This window comes from Fulmarus glacialis, unplaced genomic scaffold (genome assembly GCF_000690835.1).
Source record: "Fulmarus glacialis isolate BGI_N327 unplaced genomic scaffold, ASM69083v1 scaffold25544, whole genome shotgun sequence".
Lineage (NCBI taxonomy): Eukaryota > Metazoa > Chordata > Aves > Procellariiformes > Procellariidae > Fulmarus > Fulmarus glacialis.
In genome coordinates this window covers 3,902-4,202 of record NW_009206465.1, presented here as the reverse complement: position 1 = coordinate 4,202, position 301 = coordinate 3,902, and the positions used below count along the sequence as shown (strand labels likewise).

Below are 301 nucleotides of genomic sequence, written 5' to 3'. Positions count from 1 at the left end.
GCGGGGAGCCGAGCCCGCGCCCAGACCCGGCGATTCGGGTCGCGACGACGGCGATTCATCCCTCCTCGGCCAGGCGGATCGCCAACCCGGCGCGAGACGCCGTGACCGAGGCAGCCGCCGCAAAGGGAGGATGGCGAGGCAGCGGGACGCTCACCTTTATCCTGAGCTTGATCGGCGACGTCCACTCGTATTCTCCTGTTCCCTAGGGACTGAAAACAACAGCGAGAAATCGGCCGTGCGGCCTGAAGACGTGCAGAGGGGCGGGAGGCGCCGATGGCAGGCGGATGGCCGAGCCAAGAGA

General features: G+C 67.8%; 1 protein-coding gene across 1 annotated transcript in view; it reads right to left on the bottom strand.

Moving 5' to 3' along the window:
* Positions 1-154: 154 nt before the first annotated feature.
* The window catches only part of LOC104075317 (eukaryotic translation initiation factor 4B-like), a gene marked incomplete at both ends in the record, with an annotated part of 3,263 nt that continues 3,116 nt past the window's right edge, over positions 155-301 (bottom strand). The window contains one exon of the mRNA XM_009575764.1: positions 155-209. Coding sequence (XP_009574059.1) covers positions 155-209 — 55 coding nt within the window. The remainder of the gene's footprint in view (positions 210-301) is intronic.